This window comes from Pieris napi, chromosome 10 (genome assembly GCF_905475465.1).
Source record: "Pieris napi chromosome 10, ilPieNapi1.2, whole genome shotgun sequence".
Taxonomy (NCBI): domain Eukaryota; kingdom Metazoa; phylum Arthropoda; class Insecta; order Lepidoptera; family Pieridae; genus Pieris; species Pieris napi.
The window spans coordinates 8,087,389-8,109,299 of NC_062243.1; the positions used below are offsets into that span (position 1 = coordinate 8,087,389).

The 21,911-nt window shown below is 33.3% G+C and overlaps 4 protein-coding genes across 4 annotated transcripts; all 4 read right to left on the minus strand.

Moving 5' to 3' along the window:
• Positions 1-1,910: 1,910 nt before the first annotated feature.
• On the minus strand, positions 1,911-6,139 carry LOC125053100 (odorant receptor 67c-like). Its single transcript, XM_047654312.1, has 7 exons — positions 5,566-6,139; positions 4,959-5,145; positions 3,911-4,007; positions 3,187-3,291; positions 2,606-2,694; positions 2,039-2,105; positions 1,911-1,970 (listed from the first exon to the last, which is right to left on the minus strand). Exons 1-7 carry the CDS (start codon positions 6,137-6,139, stop codon positions 1,911-1,913), a joined length of 1,179 nt encoding a protein of 392 aa, XP_047510268.1.
• Positions 6,140-11,606: 5,467 nt separating this feature from the next.
• On the minus strand, positions 11,607-15,030 carry LOC125053022 (odorant receptor 67c-like). Its single transcript, XM_047654190.1, has 5 exons — positions 14,626-15,030; positions 13,765-13,869; positions 13,246-13,334; positions 12,098-12,164; positions 11,607-11,745 (listed from the first exon to the last, which is right to left on the minus strand). The coding sequence occupies exons 1-5, from the start codon at positions 14,710-14,712 to the stop codon at positions 11,692-11,694; spliced, it is 402 nt and encodes a 133-aa protein (XP_047510146.1). The 5' UTR covers positions 14,713-15,030; the 3' UTR covers positions 11,607-11,691.
• A 265-nt stretch (positions 15,031-15,295) lies between these two features.
• Positions 15,296-16,416, minus strand: LOC125053021 (putative odorant receptor 92a). Its single transcript, XM_047654189.1, has one exon. It carries the CDS (start codon positions 16,013-16,015, stop codon positions 15,416-15,418), a length of 600 nt encoding a protein of 199 aa, XP_047510145.1. The 5' UTR covers positions 16,016-16,416; the 3' UTR covers positions 15,296-15,415.
• Positions 16,417-16,600: 184 nt separating this feature from the next.
• LOC125053019 (odorant receptor 85b-like) lies at positions 16,601-21,115 on the minus strand. The gene is made up of 6 exons (XM_047654186.1): positions 20,783-21,115; positions 20,207-20,303; positions 20,035-20,139; positions 19,401-19,489; positions 17,401-17,467; positions 16,601-16,675 (listed from the first exon to the last, which is right to left on the minus strand). The coding sequence occupies exons 1-6, from the start codon at positions 20,875-20,877 to the stop codon at positions 16,622-16,624; spliced, it is 507 nt and encodes a 168-aa protein (XP_047510142.1). The 5' UTR covers positions 20,878-21,115; the 3' UTR covers positions 16,601-16,621.
• Between the last annotated feature and the right edge of the window lie 796 nt (positions 21,116-21,911).

Genomic DNA, 21,911 nt, shown 5'->3' on the forward strand with positions numbered 1-21,911 from the left:
ATTATCAAGTTCTGATACCAGATACGATATTTCGAAATTGGAACACTAACGTTATTCCCGCGCTTTCCCAAACACGTGAAACCGCTACTTTTTGTCGGTGTCACTTCTCGTTGGGAGGCTTAATTCGAGTTTCACATATTTCTGGGAAGCTATTGAAGATCTTTTTACCGCTTTTTCGATGGAGACATTTGACGTGGTGAAATTAAAATATTCAATTAAGTATTGAATAAATTGAACAATATATTATGTTAAGATAAAATTACAATATAAGAAAGTTTGAAAGTTGAGGCTCTAAAGACGTTTTGTACTTACAAACTATTTCGGCCTCCATGTCATAGTGATAAACGGATATGACGTATGAGTGCAATCCAGATCTAGGATCGCCAATAATATTGCATTGATAGAGTCTGTGCGGAAAGGTAACTAATATAATTCTTATTTACTACATAAATGCATTTATTTATTAACAAAAATATTATTTTAAATTATTATTACTTTTTCCATATTAAGTAGATAATAACTCCAAACAGTAAGGTGAATTGTCTGCCCCAGTCCTCCACTGGAAATATTTGGTAAAGCACTTGTATAATAATTATTGAATAATTTAGGTTGCGTCTGCCCAAGAATACCCTACAAAACTGCGCTAAGAAGCGTCTATCAAGAGGATTCTAAAAAGGTTTTACTAATTCGACAGTTCGCCAATAAATCACACGAGTTAAGAACACAAAACTCGGGGTCGCAGTTGAACATCCCGACACCCCGACCACCTGTGGCGTCGAGACATTGTGGTTTTATTGTAATAGTGACTTACTGCCACAGATAATAAATGTTTCACACGAATCTGTACAAGGTTTATCCGCGTGTCAATTGATATAACCTATTTTGATCGAATATTTATGCATTTGATAGCAATAATACAATCTATTTAAATAGATTTTTTATTGTTTCAAACGTAATAATGCACTGAAAGATGTATAATATGCATCCAATTCGTGTTTATCGTACATATACTTAGATTTATGTAATAATTCTATACTTTATAATCAGAAACGTGGGTAAAACCTGGATTATTTTTAGAATAATTCTCTAAAAATTCTCTGTTTTGAGCGCTTAGCTGTCAAATATGAAAATCTTGAAAAAGTGTTTTGACAGCGCCTGATACAGATTTAAGTTTGATTGACGTTCTAGAATACGGGCCTTACTCTTTTATTTCACCTTATCTATAAGGACTCAGATTATAAATTTAAAACAAATATTTGAACCCTTTTCTTCTGTTTCGTACATAGGTGTTACGTAGTAGGTGCTTACGACTTGAGTGACTTGTGTAAAATATTTCCATAGTAAGACATCATCTACCTTTTTCTATGGAATTAACTCGAGTTAAATTCAATACATACAGAGGGTTAACGAGTACACGGAGAGTAATTTACATAAACGTAAAACTTAAGTACCTAACCATAAAGCGGTTCGAGGTGAAACCTAATAAAGTAAACGAATTTCACTTTTATATTTCAAAACTTACCTGTGAAAAATTCGAAAAATGTTGTCAACACTCTCAGTGTTGCCACAACAAAAAGTTTGCATTGAATCATACACGCCAACCTGTTGCATGCAATAAAAGAAAAAGAAATAGGCTGCCCGGAAATACGAACCAGCGGACAACCGAAAAAACGACAAGCTGATTTATTTCCTATCTGTGGATTTAAAAAGAAAGGATTGGCAATTTAAATGCTATCCAGCTCTAGAAATCGGGTTTATGGTTTTATAAATCCTTGCCATTAGATTCTGGCTTTCACAATTACTGAGTCTTTGCTCCTTAACTTTAAAGTATATGGAAAAAATGGTTTGAATAAAATATTTTATTACAATTAACGTTTAATATGAGAGTGAAAAATATAATAGTACTAATTTCACGATGGGTTATACAGTGTTTTTAAAAGAGCGAAATACGACCAGGCTGTGCTCAGAATCTGTAAAAAATACAAATTAATTTTAACAACAAGGAATAAATTAATATACAAACGAAATATATACCCACACTCATAAAGGCTCTTAAATTGACGTCAGCAAATCCATAAGCAGTTAACTTGCTTGCCATCTGAGCTCTGAAAACATACAACTAGACAAAACAATCCATTTTTTTTTAAATTTATTTATTAGCCGGATACAAAGTCCATTGGCACAAAACAATCCACAATTTTAGGTGTTACCCGATTTCGCGTAGAATAAATTTATATTTTACTAGATTTGAGTCTGTAACTATGACACTGGGAAACAATTAATGCAGATAAAAGAATTGCTATAATAGGTCCGGAGATTAATTTAGTATATAACGTTAGGTAAATACTGTTTATAATCTATTTAGTGATTAAATATTGATAGACTGTGGCTGTGAAGCTGTCAGCTATAGCCTATAGGTAAGGCGCGAGAGCACTACAGAACTTATGACTTAAAGAAAACATGGAAAACGTAAACGGGTCCAAATGTTTTAAAATGTTTTTAATATAAAGGTTGCTTACATAGCGCTTTCTATTTTTACGAACATATGCTATAGCTTCAGGCGCTTTATGGTTATAAATGTTAATACAAAGAATATTATACATACCTTATCTGAACAATATTACAAAGTTTCCTAACTTTAACATCAGCATTGTACCATTTGCTGCTATACATTGCGTTACTTACACCAAAACTCTAAAAAAGGTTACAGAGACCTAACAATTTATATATTTACTAATATAAGTTTAATTATTAAGTGTTTGACTAGTGGCTTGAGCGTTCGACAGAGCGACAGAGCGTTGATACAGAAATCTGAGCCCAAGACCAAGGGTTGATAGTTGGTATTTTATTATTTTATTTATTAATTTAATATAACAGCAGTGTTGGCCTAGTGGCTTCAGCGTGCGACTCTCATCCTCTTTCTATGTGCGCATTTAACATTCGCTCGAACGGTGAAGGAAAACATCGTGAGGAAACCGGCTTAGACCCAAAAAGTCGACGGCGTCGGGCACAGGAGCCTGATCACCTACTTGTCTATTAGAGTGAAAAATTATCATGAAACAGATTCAGTAATCTGAGGCCCAGACCTAAAGAGGTTGTGGCAACTGAATTTTCAATGTAATTAAACACTTGATTTGTTTCTGTAACATTCAATATTATGATTACTTTTAGATCATTGTAACATACCGACTGCATCACCAAGTCGCCGAAGAAACAAATAAAAAATATTTGCAATAAACTTGTCAATAGAAAGGTAAGAAACATACTCGTAAACGCTTTGTCTTCCATACTCTGAAAATGTATTAGTCGAATCTCACAAATACATAACTATTTCAGCTTCATGATTCTGAATTTCATATAACATCATGCAACTTAATATAGTTTTAAATCGCATTTTTTTCCCTACAATGTTCAAGAGGAGATTATGACTTCAAAAACGGATTTTGTAAAATAGCTGAAATAGCCTGACGCCGTCTTTCTTAGGAACTAGAGGACTGTTTTGTCCCTTTCCGTTAGATCCTATTACAACATCGTGGCCAAAAGAGACGGATGAATGCGTTTGTCAAAACGGTGTAATTAGACTTTTTTCATTCAGGTAAATCTATTGCACATATTGGTCCCCATCTTAACTCTTTAAGTTGTTATAGTAGTTTTGAGTATATCATTATTTAAAACGTTGATTAATTATTTATCGTTTAATTATTGACTTGGTTTTAGTTCGGTAGGAAACAAATGAGACTCGTTTTTATCGTTAAATAGGTGAGCACTGATCAGTTATGCGTCAAACCGATTCAATTGTTGTTACGCTAAAATTCCAGAAAGTTCGCGACGGGTTATTTCACATATTTTTTCCGCTTTACGTTTGATTAACAATAAAAACATTTATAAAAAAGGAAAAGGAAATACATACCATAACATTAAAGCCAGTTAAACAAATAATCATTGAGCTTGTTAGAAAGTAAAGAAGTGTTGATTTTGAATAAACTTGATCTAGAATTTTCAAGGACCTGCAATAATTACGAATTACGAATCAGATGCTTTAAAGTTTAAACTATAAAAATCTTAAACGGATTCAATGCGAATTAAGACCAATTAAAAGTCCAGTTACAAGTAAGTCGTGGTAATATGTTTAATCAATGATCAATCAATTTTCTATCCATGCACGCAATTATTAATTGCTTGCTCGGTGTAGAACATTATAGGAATCAATTTGTGGCCAAGATGTGTTGTCGGTACCTGACTTGACCTGTCAGTAGACAGATCACCTTCCAGGTGATACAAATAAAGACATCTGAGTCGTTAAGGGTTTTAGACTACTAGACTTTGCGTTAAAAATTATTAAAACGTAAATTTAGCATTGCAGTCATTATCATATTATATCATATTATGGGCTACGATAAGGTTTTAATAACCCTTTCAGATTATTTATCAGTGACTATAAAATCTATATAAATTGTTATTTTTAATTCAGTGAAGCTTCAAAAATTCAAATAAACATTCAGTTTCAAGAAAAACGACAAAACGCTACTCTAGGAAAGTCAGTCTAGTGATGCCTATGTATTTCCCCCCCAAATTTAGAGGGGTTTAAGATGTCCAGGGGATTTTTTATGCAATTTATAGTAAACCTCGAACATATATAGTATAACTGAATCAAACATATTAAAATAACTACTATTTTAAACTACTTAAATGTATTTTTTAAAAATACATTTACATTTTAATTTTTTTTTTAAATCGATATTTAGGGGTAGGTATTTGAAGTTGTTCTTAGGGAAAACATTCTGTAGGAGTTGGAATAAGACTATACGTAACTATACGTAAACAAACGCCAATCCATGTTAATTATCTGTTTTATATATGTATATGTATTACTCTCAAAACTTTACACTGTTAAATAGCCTGTTGCCTAATTTTGATAAACCAGTATTTTTTTAAATATTAAAACAGCTATACCCTACCGTATCAGTCGTTGATGCCATTTCACAAGCTCTGTGAACTCCAGCTTTAAATTATCAGCGTTGAGTGATCTATGTATGTTTATTTTAGAAAATTTTGTCTGTAGTATACGAAACTGTATCCGAATAAACATACAGCATATGTAAAAAAGATTGTCTGTGCTACATATATTGAGGATCGCTATGACTTCTGAAAAAAAACATGAACATAATAATGAACGAATCGAACAGAATATTTCAAAAACAAATAAATACTAGTTAGGACCATGTTGACAATATGTAGAACGAAAACATGTTTGCATTTAGTGTCCTTGCTTCATAAATACCTATAGGTTTCATATTATGTAGTACTAATTAACAGCTATCATTTTCTTGGAGCAAGTAGGCTTTGGAACAATCTCAAATTCACAGCGGCAAAAAATATATAAATTTAGTAGAATAATTTTAAATACCTTATAAACTAGAACGAACAACGAAATGTATTGTCTGCTTGTTATATCTGTAGTAATTGAATTATTTTAAATGGTAACATTTTTGAAATTTGAAAGATTTACAGTTCTTTAAGTTCACATAAATCCCGCGAATTTGTAAGGAGTTTTATTAGACTCACCTGACCACAGCTGATGCAAATACACAAACGGCCAATATCTTATATCATGTGAGTCAAATGGATAAGCAATCAAAAACGGCAACAAAAGATCCCATTTTCCGGTATTGAGATACTTAACAAGAGTCAAAATTAACGGTGTTATGAAGAACGTGAAAATCAATGCAAAATTCAGCACTTTAGACACCTTCAATACTTTATGCAAGAATTTCGTGTCCTCTCTAAAGATTTCTGTTATTTCTGTACCGTACATCGCTCGGTCTTCCAGCTCTCTTAGTGTTGCAATTAGTTCGTAGATCTTCTCCTCATTGCTTATTACAGAATATGTGCGAATATTTGCGAGACAACTGAACGCAAAACATGGAGCTATGTACGTTAGCTCTATGAACGATGCTCCCTTTTGAAAAGCAACAAAAAACCAGACGAGCGAGCCGAAAACGTCACAATTGTGCCAGATAAAGTTAAAAATATAGATGCTGCGCCGTTTTATATGATCTCTTTTAGATAACCTATCATAGGAGAGGCCTAAACACAAAAAAATGTTATCGAGTTCTTTAAGGGCTCGATTTGTTTCCATGTTTGTTGAAATTTGAGTGAGACACAGCCGTCAGCCAGTTTGTTTAAATAGTTTGTAATTATACGCTGTATAATTAAGTAAATTCTAAATTCCTGTCCATAATATTAATATTTTAGTAATTATAGTAATTTAAAAGCAGTGGTCCTTATGTATTTAGTGATTGGCCATTTCAGAACCATATAGATTATTTTATAGTTATGAAACCACCGAAAACTTAGGATAACTTTAAAAAAGAACTGTTAGTGTAATGGTTAAGTATTTGGCAACATCCAGGCTATAAGTTAGAACCCCAGCTTTACTTATCAGATTTTTCCAAACTTGCTTTTGTAAAGTAAAACTTTGTCATTTGGAAGTATTTGTTTATTCTGAAAAACAAGAAGCATAAAACACAAGTTACTTTATGCATATATATTTGTAGTACTAAAAAACCCAAAGGGTATTAAAAAACATAGTTACAAACTTAGATATTTAAAAAAAAATCGAACAATATTTTATAAACTTCTTACTTTATTTCTCTACTGTGGAAAAACACTGTGGAAACTCTATTATTCCTGTATTTAATTTGCATCTATGAAAAACGAAACACGATATTAAAATTACATACAACGAATATGTAAGGATTGTAAGTATAAGAAACTCGGCTGAGGTTCCGCATAGGAAATACAATTTCGAATAAACGATGAATCTACCACTAGATAAAAAAACTTGACATTTAGATGGCCGTGATTTTTTTTTTTCAAAATTTTGTTACTGTATAAAATAAAAATTGTCGATCTTCCCTTGTAATTTAATATGGGAGGTCTGGCTCGGAAATCGGTGTTTTAAAAGGACTCGGCTGTAAAATGTTATATGCGCTACTTGTCATCATATAAGTGAAACCGTCTCCTTAAAATGCTTCTTAAAAAATTAGTAAAACACAAATACACAAAAATATAGAGTATAGTATTAATCTGCTAGTTTCGGGTAAGCGTGTGATATACCCTAGTCCAATAGCGGTGTTGCCGCCCTAAAGCCTATTCATACTTGGTTTAGTTTAGGTTTCCTCCCTAGTGAGTTTAGAACTGATAACTTAGACCCAGAATCTTCGCCTATCCCGCATCCTTAGCTCAGCCGCAGCTTGGTTGTGGCCCCCATTTGCTGGCGTAGATGACTCGGACTGGTTAGGGCTCTGCTTTAGCGTGTTCCGCCACAGCAGGCGGTTCCGTGGTGTTTTGTAGGCAATGCTATCTCACAGTGATACCTACCAAGGCTATACCCTAACGATCAGGCTGGTTTTCTCAGTGGATGCCCTCTGCCCAACTTAGGAGACTATAAGTAAGTCAATATAGGAATAGTAATATTTAAATGTGAATAAATAGAAAACTAAAATAAATTTAAAAAAAGGGTGCATGTACTTATGTACGCCCGTAAGAAGTTATACTTCTTTGGCATTATTAAAAATAGTTTTTGATTGCATGCAAATAATTAATTACAACTAAATAATCAAAGACTGGAAAAGGAGTCATTATAGTCAATAAAGTTCAGTTTACATTTGAAAAATTAAATAAATAAATATTTATTATTATTCTCTTACATTAAGTGTAACATAAATTCTATTATTATTTGAATGCCGTAGCATCTTCCGTGAGCAACTTCATTCTGTTAATTTTGTGTCACGGTGCGCGCGCATCGTAAAATTTCACTCTCATCAATTTTTCATAACGCGCCTAAAGAAGTATAACTTCAAAAGTTTGGTCCCTGTGGCAGTGTGTACCTTTGATGCTGTCAGCATTTCCTACTTGCGATACTTATTCCTTAAATAAATTATAACCAATTGATGCATCATGAACATTTATAGACATAATAGTAATGAACCCTAAATAATATAATGTTATCGCTTTGATAATTACGTGTTTCGTTCGAAACTTTAAGTTCATGAATTATTTAATAGTTCTTTTTAAGCAATATTTTTTCAGTAATTTATTTAAATTTATGGTAAGCGCGTGGTCTAGGTATACTCGTACTGGGCCAAATATTATTCCACCTTTACTCTTTTGCTCTAATATGACTTTCCTATGTACTTTGCTGACCGACTATTTTTCTGGGAACCTTGACTTCAATGACGCTTGGACGATTTTTTCATATAAACTAATTCGAGAGTCTTTAGTTGTAAGTATGTAAGTTATTAATACATTAATTTAATATTTGTTTAGCAGTATCATTGGTTTTGTATTTCTAACACAAAGTCGTCAGTTCACGGGTCCCAAAGAGCCGACTTAGGCTATATACTTATACTTCTGAGGTGACAACCAATATTAAAGAAAGCGCAAAGAGTGATATTTTTGTGAAGGTTAACAAAGAAGGAAGCTCATACCTTTCTGAGTAATAATCGCTCTTTATAATCACCACTACGTAGTCGACAGTTTTCCCTAGTAAATTTTTAAGTTTATAAGAGTTTTAAAATTCTTATAGACTTTCATGTACTCTATGCGAATAGATTGCTATGTGGTATCATTGCTGTCGGAGACATTTACGGTAAACACCATTTGGTTAATTAGGAATTACCTAACCTTTTCTATGACAAAATCATTTCAAAACATCAATTTCCTGTATTTTAAATATGTTAATTATGAATTAAAGCCCCAAAAAATTATTAGAATGTCAATAATTATATTAAATTGTATGTTACTTTTAGGATCTCGTTGCTATGCAGATGATAAAAATATGGATTTTATATTCCATCCTGACACATTATACTCTGAGTGTATACTGATTCTTTTAAATAATTTCAGATTAACAAGAAATTTATTAGGTCCTATACGCAGAAGTGATATTAATACCACTCACACATCGGTGGTGTTAGTGTGTGTGGGGTATGAAGTGCCCCGCTGCGCCAGACGGCAGACGGGAGTATAGGTATTTTATTACAGGGCTACTGCAATATTCACAATATTAAATTAAACTTGTGCATTGTCAAGCTATGCATACTTTACAGTTGTATTGTAAGAACTATTTAGTTTTACATTTTAAAAATTCAGAATTCAAAGCACCTAACCTCTCCGAGATCTGGTATACGAGGTGTATTTTTATAGATAATCTATCAAGTGATTCATAACCATAATATGTATTTACATGAATCGATTACTAAAAGCGTAAATAAATTTTATTATATTTCGTTATTTGGATTGGTATATATGTATTATTTTATACGTTAAACATTCTTACACTTAGCCACAACTAAATTTCATCCATTTTTAAGATTCTATTTATCTGAATAATACTTTTTTGAAACACTGACAGCCCTATTAATTTTCAAGCCCACCCCTCGTATAGCCCCCATAGTGTTTGGCAAGTGCACACACGGGCACATGTAAAAAATGACAGGCAATAAATTTGAAAAAAGAACCTGTTCTATGGCACTCTATGGGTAGCGCATTGTCGTACGCCCATTTATAATTTCCACTACTGGAATTTGAAATTAGAATCAGAAATTCATTACATCTTACTAAGAACTTGGTTAAAATGTTGCTAATTTAAATGTGTTCTTGCTATATAGTATGTGCACAGTATAACAATAACATTACTGAATAATGATTTTTATTTCTAGACATATGCACACACTTACGTGGTTTAGTCATCAAGGCACATATGACGCATAGGTTCGTTTGCCAACGAAGCGATAATCGTATCGAATTAATTGGTAACAAAAGATTGGTGATAAGTAGAAGATCTTATTTTTTTTTATAGAACGGGGGCAAACGGGCAGGAGGCTCACCTGATGTTAAGTGATACCCCCGCCCATGGACACTCTCAATGCTAGAGGGCTCGCGAGTGCGTTGCCGGACTTTTAAGAATCGGTACGCTCTTTTCTTGAAGGACTTAACAATAATATATTAATGATGCAGAAATGTGTCCACCACCAACCATATTATAACCTACAGTACCCCAAAAAGGAGGCTTTTGGGCTTTTTGGGGCTTTAATCGACGTCTTATGTACGATGTGCACAGGATGTAGGAGTAACTTATTATTTCTTTACATTTTTGGTGGATACATAGGTAGTACGAGTGCTGACTGATTTATCGGACTTATAGAATGTTAGAATGTGAGTAAAAGATATAATAATAGCTTATATGAATGAAACTACTCCAAAGCGTGGAAGAGGCAAAAGTCGGCTGGCAAGGTTATGGACATCAATATTTTGGGATGCGCATGGTATAATATTCATCTACTATCTTAAAAGGAAAAACCAACAATCAATCAACAGCGACTATTACTTAGAATTGGAGCGTTTGAAAACAGCCCCATTTGAAAGGAAGAAAGTGTTGTTTCATCAAGACAATGCACAGTGTCATAAACCAATGAAAACGATGTCAAAATTCCATGAATTGGCTCTTGGATTGCTTCCGCCTCCATCGTACTCTCTTTCTTGCCCGCAGCGCTTTTTCTTGTTCTCAGACCTCAAGAGAATGCTCACCGGACAGAATTTTTTCCGTTGTTGAAGAGGTATTCGCAGAAACTGAAGACTATTTTGAGGCTTAAGACAAATCTTACTAGAAAAGTGGTATCAAAAAATTGTATGACCGCTATAAACGTTGTACTCGTAAGGCTACTTACTATATTGAATAATCATAGTAATAATTAAATATATTTTTTTTATGTTAGCCTACGAACTTTTATATATTTAAGCGATGATTTTAGAGACCTATTTGATCGTAAGGAATTTTAAATGAAGTTTGTCGATCTTAATTTTAATACTCAAAAATCTTATAATAATAGTATTATGGGCATTCTCTAGTTAGTAATAAGATGTAAAATAGCAAAGCATATTCTGTCAATTTTTTTGGTCCAAATGTCGCCACGCGCTAGAAACTATATTGACCTGAATTGAATCCAATTAAAGTAAAAATTCAAGTCAAGGACGGAATGTTAGCGAAACGTGATTCAAGGTTAAAACAGAAAAGGACAAGATTTAAAAGATGTTGTATTGCCAAACTAATTCCACTTCAAGGATCCTTTGAAGAGCGTCTTCTTCTTCATCGTCTTCATTACTAAAGCCCTATGTGGAGTTGTTTCATCCACACTGCTCTATCTTCCGCTCGTCTCCGGGCATTAGCGATATTGGGAATTGTCTTGACGTAACGCTCTGTAAGAGCGTACACATTCTTACTAAAAATATTTTATTCGATATCCAACTATATGATAGGTATATCGTCCTATAAGTAAACGATTGATTACTGCATAGGGTATTAAAAAAGCTTCGCTTTTGATTGGATCTTGTGTGACCTTTTCTAAATCCTTATAAAATGGATTAATCAACTATCAATAACAACACTGCAAAAGGAACATAGCTTATATACAAAACAATACAAAAATACAACAGGAATGATAATGTTAATGAACGACTATGTACGGTTGAAAGATAATAACTTAGGTTTATCTGGAAGGTAGATAATCTTAGGTTTTTGGAAAACTGCCAAGGACAAATAATTATTAAAACTATGACAGTATCTTTATTAGTAGAATTTAAAATTTAACATCCATTAATATAAGATTTTAAATAGTGTAAGCAAGTTTAATTGTACATAGTTCTGAGAAGAGCGAAATATGACCAGGAGCGGCTTAGAATCTGAAATTAAAAAAGACATAAAATTTCACTACATGTTAAAACATACATGACGTAAAACAAAAGACGAAATAATGGCGCACGTTGTTCAATTGTTTTTGGTCAACATCATCTAGATTCTAGACCAATCACAGACATGCGATAAAATTCGTTAGACCTATCACAATCAAACGAAACAGAATAATTTCGTCATTTTACTCGATGTAACTATGCGTTTGATTAAAAATCGTCCAAATAAGTGAAACATGAGAATTAAATACTAACTTGTCCCGGCTTCTTGTAGTTTTATGGCTTATAAACATACAAAATTAAAGATATAAAACAAATTAACTATAATATTATTTGATTTGTATACCGTTGTAAAAGCTCTCAGATTAAGAGTTGCAAATTTGGCTGCCGTCAGCGTACATGGTTTTTGGGACCTGAAAAAAGAACCATAGCACGTTTGCTTTTGAATAGTATAAATATAACATATCATGAGAAGACAATTATATGCAAATTACGTGTTTATACTGACAACTATTGTTATTAGTCGAAGTTGCAGATAAAAAAAGGTACATAATTTTATAATGGAAACCCAAATCTGGAACTGCCCGTTAAGAGCTTTAATATTGATTGATAACTATGTTATTTGTTAGTTATATAGCCTTGACATAAAGTTTAAAAATTGAAACAGTACTGATTTATTTCAGTAATTCTAGTTTAGCTTTTAGTATAAATACACAGCCAAGAAACATTACACATCCAAGAACTCTACAATTATCTGTGTGATCAGTTCTGTCACCAAACATCTTAATGGTAAACCCAAATCTGGAACTGCCCGTTAAGAGCTTTAATATTGATTGATAACTATGTTATTTGTTAGTTATATAGCCTTGACATAAAGTTTAAAAATTGAAACAGTACTGATTTATTTCAGTAATTCTAGTTTAGCTTTTAGTATAAATACACAGCCAAGAAACATTACACATCCAAGAACTCTACAATTATCTGTGTGATCAGTTCTGTCACCAAACATCTTAATGGTAAACCCAAATCTGGAACTGCCCGTTAAGAGCTTTAATATTGATTGATAACTATGTTATTTGTTAGTTATATAGCCTTGACATAAAGTTTAAAAATTGAAACAGTACTGATTTATTTCAGTAATTCTAGTTTAGCTTTTAGTATAAATACACAGCCAAGAAACATTACACATCCAAGAACTCTACAATTATCTGTGTGATCAGTTCTGTCACCAAACATCTTAATGGTAAACCCAAATCTGGAACTGCCCGTTAAGAGCTTTAATATTGATTGATAACTATGTTATTTGTTAGTTATATAGCCTTGACATAAAGTTTAAAAATTGAAACAGTACTGATTTATTTCAGTAATTCTAGTTTAGCTTTTAGTATAAATACACAGCCAAGAAACATTACACATCCAAGAACTCTACAATTATCTGTGTGATCAGTTCTGTCACCAAACATCTTAATGATAAAATGATAAAGTTACTAATACCTTAAAAGTACTATGTATAGACTTTTCTTAATTTTCACTTCAGCGTCGTACCATTTACTGTTGAAAATCGCTTCACTGACTTGTGAACTCTGAAAATACAATTAACTACGTACGTATCATAATAGTATACGGTTCATCCCTTATTTAGGGTCTACTGGGTTGGTTTTACGCTTTGATGTTTTTTTTTTCGTCGGGAAATGCGTTACGCATACCCTCCCGCGGCAAGGTTGACCTGGTGGAGAAGGGTTATGTGGGACTCGCTGTGCATATACCCACTAAAACCCCACGGCGCCACCAGCACTCGCCCGGGGCACGACACGGTAACAGCGTAGCCTTAGGCTTTGATGTAGTTGATCCATTATCAACTATAGTTTTCAAATCCCTGAGATACGTTGATGAATCGGTTTCGTTAATGTTCTACATACTGTACGAAGTCTAGTTTATTGTATCAACGTATTTACGAATAAAATTGTGTTATGGTTGGAGTAATTAAAATACTTTATTAATAAAAAATATTACCGATATCACCACCATGTCCCCAAAGTAGCAGATCATAAATATCTGATACATGCACATTACAAGGAAATTCACATACGCGAACACTTGACCAAACTGTTTACTGAACTGTAATAAAAAATATTATTATTTATTAATTTATATCTGTACACCTTTTTCAACGGTCCTAACATAATTGTCTCTCTTCATCCATTTTCATGGCATTCACCATGCATGCCCATCAGTTTTGGGTACTATTAATTGTCTCTTCTCTAGTTATGGATTTGGTCGAGGTAAGTACGAAAAGGCTTACCCAACCCGACTTAACCATCCACGGTTGCCTTGTATTACCTACTTGTTAACCGTTTCTCATTCTTCCATTGGCCAAAATACCTAAGCATTCCTTTTCTTATCCTAGTCCTCTTTTAACCCGTACTGCAAATTTTATTAGTATTTTTGCACCGTTATAATAAAGTACTTATCTGTTTTCATTTATTAGTCGACGCATTATGACAGAGACTAGATTTAATAATTAAAAAAACGAAAGTTTATGCATTGTCAAACTCATCGAAGATCGACGCAAGAGAAATATTATGCTTACAACAGTTTATGTTTGATAAGTATTTATTTATATAACAGGGGAAGCCGGCTCACCTGATGTTAAGTATTGTGTATGCCCATGAACGCTTAAGTTTCCAGATAGCTTACAAGTGCGTTGCCGACCTTTTAAGAACTGGTATGTTTTGATACGTCAAACTATTCGCATCGAAACCACAGCTATGAACCCGTAACTATGTTGTAAAACACGTGAAACAATTTTAAATAACTAAATAGGTATCCAGTAATAAATAATATTTAGTGTGTGATAGAAGAAAATAAACTAACCACGATGTTAAATCCACCTAAACATATTAATACTGAACTTAGCATTATATTGAATAGAAAAGATTTCGAATATAATTGCTCCATCATCTCAACTAATCTGAAAATATAAACTATTTATTAAACAATGGCTATTCTCACGGAGTTTGAATTTCAAAAAAAATACGACAAGATGGCGCGTTTCGTTTGCCCCACGCAACATATCGTGTTCTTGTCGTGATCTTTCCGTTAGACCAATCACAATTAAGCGAAACACGCCATAGTTTTATGATTTACATTCTCACCCCCACGGTTAATTATAGTACACTGCGGAATATCATATTCTTAAATTTATTTATTAACAATTAGTTAGGATTATGCATATATTTCACCATTTAAGATGAATCTAAGGTCAAACTAAAGATTAGTTGTAGAACTGGCTTTATAAGTAGAAATTATTGTAAGATGCGAACGCAATAAGCTCCTGATGTCGTAAGATGCACGCCCGAAGTCGTTCCTCTGTGTCCTTCTTAGAATTTGTGACAACCTTCTCCAAGCGACTGCACAATAATTCGAAGTGCATTCTCAGGTAGATGCAACACGCATGGAAAAATGTATCAGCTCCAAAAAGGTTCAAAACGACTATAAATGCTAAAACAAAATTTAGGTATGAAAAATATTTTTTTTTGCAAGTAAGTATAATTTTCTTTAAAGGATCTTTTCAAAACTAAAAAGGCTATAAAAGGAAAATATTTTACGATTATAACCATACCATCTTGAGTCAAAAATTATTAGTATTTAATTAGTTTAAAAATTACTCACTGGACCAAATATGATGCAAATATACAAACGGCCATTTCGTCATTGTAAATGGATCAAAGAAGTACTTGACCAAAAACGGTAGTTTCAGTTCTATTTCTCCTGTTTTCTGATAATCTATGGCCATCAATAACAGAGGTAGCAAACAAAAAGCAATAACAACAGATGAATTGGCTATCACCATAAAAATAATAAGATTATAAAACAGCTTAACAGCACGTGCTGTTATTTCTTTCTCTTCTTTCTCAATCTCATTTTCTTTAAACTCTGATGTTGGATGAATCTCTCGTAGTTTGTCAAAAATATTAGCTAGAAGCTTGTTATTAAGATACAATGGAACACATCTAAAGGTGGCCAAAAAACAAATGACAGTGCACGGCACAATCACTGACAGCTCTTCAAAGCTCTTACCAGCTCTTACTCCTTCGATCACCCAATAAAATTCACCAAATACATCGATAAATAGCCATAGGAAATTAAAAATAAAGAGAAAATTTAAGGGAATAGACCTTTTTATTGACAGATTAATACCTGATAGGAAAAATGATATTTTAGTTAATTTTAATGAATTTTCAAACTCGTGTAACTCGGCCATTTTAGGAGATTTTTAGCAAAATAGTTTTCGTCCAATAAAACCTTCGTCTTAGCCAAATGTTTTGGTCGAACAGTAGCGAGTTAACTCACGGAGAAGTTAGAACAACATTCTATTTACATTGGCTAATTACTGGCTTGAAACCATCAAAGGAATATTTAAGATGTTTAAAATTCTCTTTTGTCACATAAAAAAACTGACTGTTGAGACCTTAATTAGAAGGGTTAGTAAAGATATATTAATTGTACATTGTAGTTTGACATACACGGTTATTAATGATTGACAAGTAAAAGTTAATTCAGTATTTTTATAACTATCTAAAGTCACTCATCAGGAATACTTACTTAGTTGTGTTATTTAATCTGATGTTAAAGATAATTGAACATTAGATATATGTAATAAAAAATCCGAACTCTGTTCATTAATAAGTGACTTAGTAAAAGAATTAATGAAAGTCTACTTTTAGCCTTATTCTATTTGCAAAAAACTATGATATCTTTGTAAAAGCTAAAGTTAACTGATGTAAAAATTAAAATCAAAGAAGTCGTGATACCAAAACAAAGTTCTAGATTTTAAATAAAATACCAGTTTGCGTAAATAAGTACTTTATTAACGGTACATTGTTCTTAATAAAGCGAAATAGGACCAGGAACGGCTCAGAATCTGAAACACAAAAAAACATGTTATCTTTACAAAACCCTGCCAACGTTGGTCACGTTGTTACATTGGTACATTAAGAATAATAAAATATAAGATTTAGTGTGATAAACACTAATTATTACTAAGAGAAAGAAACATCGATTCATAAATTATGAAAACTAAAGGAGAATTGATTTCAAACTGTTAGGGGAGCTATATCCAGACCTCGATTATCAGAATGATCAATCTGTATATCGGTCAATTTAGACTAAAAGTCCTTCTGAAAGGAGGGACAAATGGGATAGTGGGATGCCTGAGGTACACGAAATAACATTTAGTTAAAAGGTTAGGGCAATCCTGTAAGTTTTTTAAAACATTTTCATTATTATACAGTGGTGCTTATTAATATATATACAAATTTGTGACAAGATTTCAGAAAATAATCAACAATACTGGTTTGAAATAAAAATTTAACATTGAATTTTCTTCACATTATAATTTTTTGGGGAAAGTTAATGAGACTTTAAAGCGAACGTTTAATTGTGATTAACAGTGTCCAGTCCAGTTTGACTTTGAAGTCTGAACTCTAAATCATACCCAAAGCACAGCGGTTAACAAAAGATAGAATAGCTGCACGTGTTACGGTTATTGTTACGCCGTATTGAATCCAGGACGTCGTGTACGGCATAAGCCATAAAGGCGACTTAATCAACATGTTGCCTTGGCTTGGACCGCCTTTAGAATCTTACCTTAGTAAACGCTGTAAGGTTGAGGGTCGCAAATTTTGACGCCGAGAGAACGCAAGGCTTTCGAGACCTGAGAAGATAATACCTACTTATAAAAGTATTCATTAAAAAGGTTCAAATACATCTAGAAAGAAAGTCGTCGAAATAGAGGACACCGTGAGCCATTTCTGCCAAAACCCTCCATCTTTTAGTCGATACCAACTCTGGGGAAACAAATACAGATAATACAACTTTTTTACTGCTGTGATACTTTTTGACATTCAACACCTTTTGTCTTCAGTCACCGTGACCACACACCCTGTAAAGCACGCGAAACGTCGGTTAAATTTAAAATTATGAAAAATAATTGTAAATACATAACTTCAATCCGGTAAAAAATTGTTTTATTATCAAGTTGTCTAAATTTGAATCTATAAAGTTTACTACGGATACCCGCAAATGTCCTTTGCAAAAACCTTCGTAAATAAATTGTTATTCTACGTGACATTGCACCATATAAAGTATTTGTATTTCTCGTATATATTACAGCATTTTGTAATACAAGCAGCCTTGACCACATTGAGTAAAGCTCAGTCAACCAAATACTTTATTTTAAATATAAGGTTTGTTCATTTCTTGCTACCCCTTAATCACCACATTTACTTGAAGGCGAGAAGACTTCTACGAGCTAGCTTGGTAAATAGCCCCTGTCCTCTGTTCTACCTGCATCATTTACATTACCGCCTGTCTCCTGGTTCAAGCATTCCCTAACTCACTATAAATAAGTTATGGCTAAAAGTATATGAGAACCTAGTTGGATACGCGTTTTCGTAAGGTGACACGACAAGTATCGGTTAGGTCTCCAGTTGGGGCGCAAATTATATTCATTTATTAATCCTTCGCTTCTGGAGCTTCGTGCATGAAACAAATCACACGCCTGATACAGATAAATTATGGCATAATCATAATTGTACTACAGTCAAGATCGTAAAATCACCATAGATCTCCACTTGCTTCGATCCTGAGTCAGGATAGCGTAGCGTAGGTTTGTCAGGAATCCCGATACCTGATCCTTCACTTTCATAATATTCACCACACGTTTTTTAGTTACGGCCTTTGATCGGTCGATTTTCAAGAACATTCAAAATCCACTCACTATCCACATATCCTATACATATCCTAGATAGTCTGTTCCCATTAATTATTTGTATATTCTATGTTACCGAACCACCTTAAAGTGCCCTTTCGTATCTTCTATTCCACATGGAATTTAATTGCCTAGAATAATGCGGGCTCACCTGACATTAGAGAGATTTGTGATTTATTATGACTATAACTTAAAATAATAAAACGCCCCACTTTTGACCAAACCTTCCCTCCAACCAGTTGTTTTTCATCTTCCTATATCTTGTACTGTCAGCCTTTTTCCCTTTTTCCAATTTTTGGATACCAAGTCATGATAGTTTTACTCAACTTCTCAGTTCCTCGCATGTTGTGACCCGTCCATCTCCACTTGTCCTTTCGAATACTCTTTGTAACGTCCTCTATCCTTGTCTTTTTCCTAATGTTAGTATTTCTAACCCCTTTTGGTTATATTGAGTGAACTTCTCTCCATTGGTTCTTGAAAAATATCTAATTTTGATTTGACGATCTCTGTCCTCTATGGGGTACATGACTCGGCGTTCGACAAGTAAGTCTTTATGAACTTTTGTATATACGTTGAAAGCCCGTGATACTCGAGTCCGTTCCGGAAGCTGTCCCGGGGAGTTGAAGGCATTCGTAATATCAAGGGTCAATCGTCGACCTGTACCTTGGAAAGCCGAACTGAGTCTATGCCCGAATCTCCACGAGGTTCCAGATGATTGTGCATCACTATATTGATGCTACGCTTAATTCATCTTCATACATTTCGTTATTTTACAAATTTTAATTCAGTTTTTACCTGTCTGTCACACCTGCATAAAAAATACATTATACAGTTTCCCTGACCAGTGAACTGTTCAATATTGTAAATGTATACAAACCGCATAATTATAATAAATAAACTCCTTTTAAATGCTGGTTTGGCCTCGTACCACTTGTTTTTATAAATCGCATCACCAATTTTTGTGCTCTGAAAAAGTTTAAAGAATTGTCAAACAATTTATTCTGTATAGGTGGGAACTGACCAACGTTACGAGGTGTAATGTAACATGTAATGTAATGTTACACAGCGAGCATTCGTGCAGTCAGTACGTAGTGTTACGTCGTGTTTCCCCGCAACACGACGTACTGACTGCACGAATGCTCGCTGTGTAACATTACATTACATGTTACATTACACCTCGTAACGTTGGTCAGTTCCCACCTTATGACGTTTGACATGATTAACAGTGTAACAACACAAGATTCTGACTTGAGATACTACTTAGAATACGAGCTTTCTTCTTCAGGTGCCACTTTATTACTAAAGGTTGGCTTAACAATTTGAATTGCCGGGTATCTTGCGCTAGTCTAAGAAGCTTCTCGGCTGATGCGATGCCGGTCCACTCCCGTACGTTTCGCAACCATGACTTCTTCCTTCTACCAGACTGACGTCTTCTACGAGAGACGGGCTGGTAGAAGGAAGAATAAGCCTAAATGTTGGTCATAAAAATAAAAGATTAAATCTAGACTTACCGAAACGCTTATCATGTCACCGAAGAAACATAACATGAAAATTTGATACAAACTCATTAATAGAAAACTTAAGAATGCGAATGATATACCCGGATCAGTGATAAGCTGAAAAAAAAATATTTTAAAATATTATGAATATTCGTCTCCTGTAAAAATAAAGAAACACATTTACCGTTATGTTAAATCCACAGAAACATATTGTAAACGAACTAATTATTATATTAAATAGCATAGATGTTGAATATATATTTTGTACTTCGTTGACTAATCTGAAATGTTTAATAAGGATAAATAATATTCATTTATATTAAAAAAATCGCAATGTCACGGTTCATTCTTCACAGATAGCTATCGTGGGCTTTGTTTATCTAAAAGCCTGGAAGTCTATTTATTTTGTAATCAACAGATTTAATTACTCTGTAACTTCCAATAACACAATAACAACAATCCCACTCCAATAATGAGGTTTAGTATCGCTCGATTCCATGGTCATCAGTTGTACTTTACTTACAACAACAGGATCGGTAACTGTATTGGAAGTTACAGAGTAAGGCCCCTGATCAGACTAATTAATAATAATAATCCACTAGAGGTACCCTTAATGGGTATTGGCTTCAGATTTCTGCAACTGTTTCATAGACATTTGTTTACAGCGTTATTTGCTCTGGTATTGAACGCACAAACCTGGGGTTAATTTAACTAAAATCATTATTTATCTAAAGCTTTTAATTAGATCTATAAAACTCACTCGATTAGCTCTTGGTGTCTCAATACTAATTCTCGTAGTTCCTCATTGCTATCTGTTAATCTTTCGAAATCGTTGGATAATATTTCAAAATGCATTCGTAAATACAAACAAAATGCGTACAAAAGTGCATCTGCACCGAAAATATTCACGTACACGATTACCGCTGAAAAGTTATATTACGTATTGATTTTTTTTTCATAGATAGGATGATGGTATATCAATTACGCGATCAGGCAGATCTGTGGCCGAGCTGAACAGCAGGGGAGTGTCACATCTCTCCTCTCGAAAAAAGGGACTTTATTTACTAAAACTAGATCTGGCGGGCTCGTTTTTACAATTGGTAAATAATAAATATTGTTTTTTTAAACACCGCATTATCTTGTTACGTCGTACGTCGTACATCATAATAAGAATAATACATCACATACACAAGTAATCTTTAATTCCTATATGTCTTCCTGTTACAGGACCTCAATGTCAAAATAAATCGTAAATATTAATTTATTTATTTACAGAAGTTACAGCGTTACTAAAAAGTTGTTACACTTTTTAAATATAAAATTTAAAAAAATTGAAGTTCTAGGGGTATTTAGAACTAAACTGAATTAAACGGTCAATCAACTCAATTTATTAAGAAATCCAAAGATATAATTAATTAAACTTATGTAAGCAGTTGCTGGGGCCACATTTTAAAGAGGAAACGAAAATCTATAGTCATTAGGTCAAATTGTATATTAATTAAATAGAAATGGCATACATTTCTAGTTCAAGCTGTTAGAAACTGACATAGACGTGGTAAGGAATACTTATAATAATTATCAAAATGACACTGAAAACTTTAAAAGATATACTTACAGCATCCAACGTGATGTATGTACTCGCCCGGCCACCAAGGCATAGAATATGGATCAAAAAAATATCGCACATGGTATGGCAACTTCAAATTTGTCCATCCAAATTTGTTGTAATCCATTGCCATTGATGTAAGGGGTACAACACAGAACAGAATAACAACAAAAATAACACCTAGGCACATGCATATCACGAATTTGAATAAAACCTGTTTTGTCGAATAAATTATTCTTATTCTTTTTTGTATGTCGCTTGGTACTTTGTGATATTCAAAATA

What these genes read in the sequence shown, in the direction of transcription:
- LOC125053100 (XM_047654312.1), bottom strand. Translation starts at nt 6,139, where the DNA reads ATGGAAACAAATCGAGCCCTTAAAGAACTCGATAACATTTTTTTGTGT. An exon ending in TGGCATCAACGACTGATACG is followed by an intron (nt 4,008 to 4,958) that starts GTAGGGTATAGC and finishes TAATTATTGCAG; the next exon opens with GTCCTTGAAAATTCTAGATC. An exon ending in TAACTGGCTTTAATGTTATG is followed by an intron (nt 3,292 to 3,910) that starts GTATGTATTTCC and finishes ATACATTTTCAG; the next exon opens with AGTATGGAAGACAAAGCGTT.
- LOC125053022 (XM_047654190.1), bottom strand. Translation starts at nt 14,712, where the DNA reads ATGATGGAGCAATTATATTCGAAATCTTTTCTATTCAATATAATGCTA. An exon ending in GGGACATGGTGGTGATATCG is followed by an intron (nt 13,335 to 13,764) that starts GTAATATTTTTT and finishes TTGTATTTTCAG; the next exon opens with AGTTCACAAGTCAGTGAAGC. An exon ending in CTATACATAGTACTTTTAAG is followed by an intron (nt 12,165 to 13,245) that starts GTATTAGTAACT and finishes TTCTTTTTTCAG; the next exon opens with GTCCCAAAAACCATGTACGC.
- LOC125053021 (XM_047654189.1), bottom strand. Translation starts at nt 16,015, where the DNA reads ATGGCCGAGTTACACGAGTTTGAAAATTCATTAAAATTAACTAAAATA.
- LOC125053019 (XM_047654186.1), bottom strand. Translation starts at nt 20,877, where the DNA reads ATGCATTTTGAAATATTATCCAACGATTTCGAAAGATTAACAGATAGC. An exon ending in AGACACCAAGAGCTAATCGA is followed by an intron (nt 20,304 to 20,782) that starts GTGAGTTTTATA and finishes TAAACATTTCAG; the next exon opens with ATTAGTCAACGAAGTACAAA. An exon ending in GTGACATGATAAGCGTTTCG is followed by an intron (nt 19,490 to 20,034) that starts GTAAGTCTAGAT and finishes AAACTTTTTCAG; the next exon opens with AGCACAAAAATTGGTGATGC.